Source organism: Cryptomeria japonica, chromosome 9 (genome assembly GCF_030272615.1).
Source record: "Cryptomeria japonica chromosome 9, Sugi_1.0, whole genome shotgun sequence".
Lineage (NCBI taxonomy): Eukaryota > Viridiplantae > Streptophyta > Pinopsida > Cupressales > Cupressaceae > Cryptomeria > Cryptomeria japonica.
Genome location: NC_081413.1, coordinates 68,499,278 through 68,500,489, shown reverse-complemented (window position 1 = coordinate 68,500,489; position 1,212 = coordinate 68,499,278). Strand labels below are relative to the sequence as shown.

At 36.9% G+C, this 1,212-nt stretch overlaps 1 protein-coding gene across 1 annotated transcript; it reads right to left on the bottom strand.

Moving 5' to 3' along the window:
- Window positions 1-220: 220 nt before the first annotated feature.
- Window positions 221-925, bottom strand: LOC131858281 (uncharacterized). The gene has a single exon (XM_059211472.1). It carries the CDS (start codon window positions 923-925, stop codon window positions 221-223), a length of 705 nt encoding a protein of 234 aa, XP_059067455.1.
- Between the last annotated feature and the right edge of the window lie 287 nt (window positions 926-1,212).

Below are 1,212 nucleotides of genomic sequence, written 5' to 3'. Positions count from 1 at the left end.
AAATATACAACTAATTATCTAGAAAATATACATAAGGTGGTTCTAATAATATCATGTGGAGAGTAACAAATTTTCAATTTATAAGAGCGATATCATTTGAATGTTTGTTAGAAGAATTAGAACAATTGTAGTTCCATTAAATCAATAATGCTATGTAGTGTAGTCAATGTGGATTTTAGAATAACGACTTGATGTGGGCAGGACAAAAAAGAGAAGTAGCTTAAAGCCTGTAATTTCGGTCGTCGTCATCCCAATTATTGGAAAGTGGACGATATTGGGAGGGAGGACATGGAGGGTGAGCAGTATTCCTTTGCTGCTGCTGCCAAGGCCTATTACTAAAACCACTTCCATACAGAGGACGAGAATAACCAGAATTATCATTGTTAGAGTTTGCTCTAGAACTGTAATCTTTACTATAATTGGATGTTTGTCTTCTATCTTTTGCAATGTTCCAGTTTTCATTTACATTGCTATTTGAATGTGACTCGGAACACCTCCAACTGGAATTGGAGGTGGTATTGTTAATGTTTATATTATTGCCTACTCTTGCAGAACGAAAATCGTTTGTATGTTTTGGAATGTTCCAATTGTCATCTCCATTGGCTCTTGAAATAAAGGGAGGCGAACGGGAACGTGTTCGAGAATTAGCGGTCGTTCTCAAAGTTTCATTCTCCTTGCATTGCTCGGTCCCCGCCATTATTTTTTTCTTATTCTTCTCGCCATGTCCGCTGTCTTTGGAGTTTTCAGTCTCATGACTTTGATCACGAGGATCGTTCATAGGTCGCTTAGCTTGTTTCTCATAGACCTGCGGTATCACTTGTTTACCAATCAGAAGCTCCGAAAGGGTCAATGTTCTGCCCTTTTTGTTTTTCTTCTTCATTCCAGAATACTGCTTTTGCTTACCATTCTCATTTGCATTCGACATTTTTGCAAGTATTATCACACAAGATAGTTATTCTTCGAGAATTCAACGACGGTTTAAAATTGGGTTTCTTCTGAAACATGTGGAATGCCTCCTTTATTTCATCTCAAGGGATGCAACCCTTCCAAATCCAATTGAAGAAGAACCTTTCCACATCAAGTGTCTGTACAACTATTAAAATTAGTTTGAAGAGAAACATGCGTATGGCAAACCAGTGTGCTACTATTATTAATCATTTTCTTTTATAAAACATTGAACATATGGGGAAGTAGAAAATGTTTCACATTATG

Coding starts and splice junctions, on each gene's coding strand:
- LOC131858281 (XM_059211472.1), bottom strand. CDS start 925: ATGTCGAATGCAAATGAGAATGGTAAGCAAAAGCAGTATTCTGGAATG.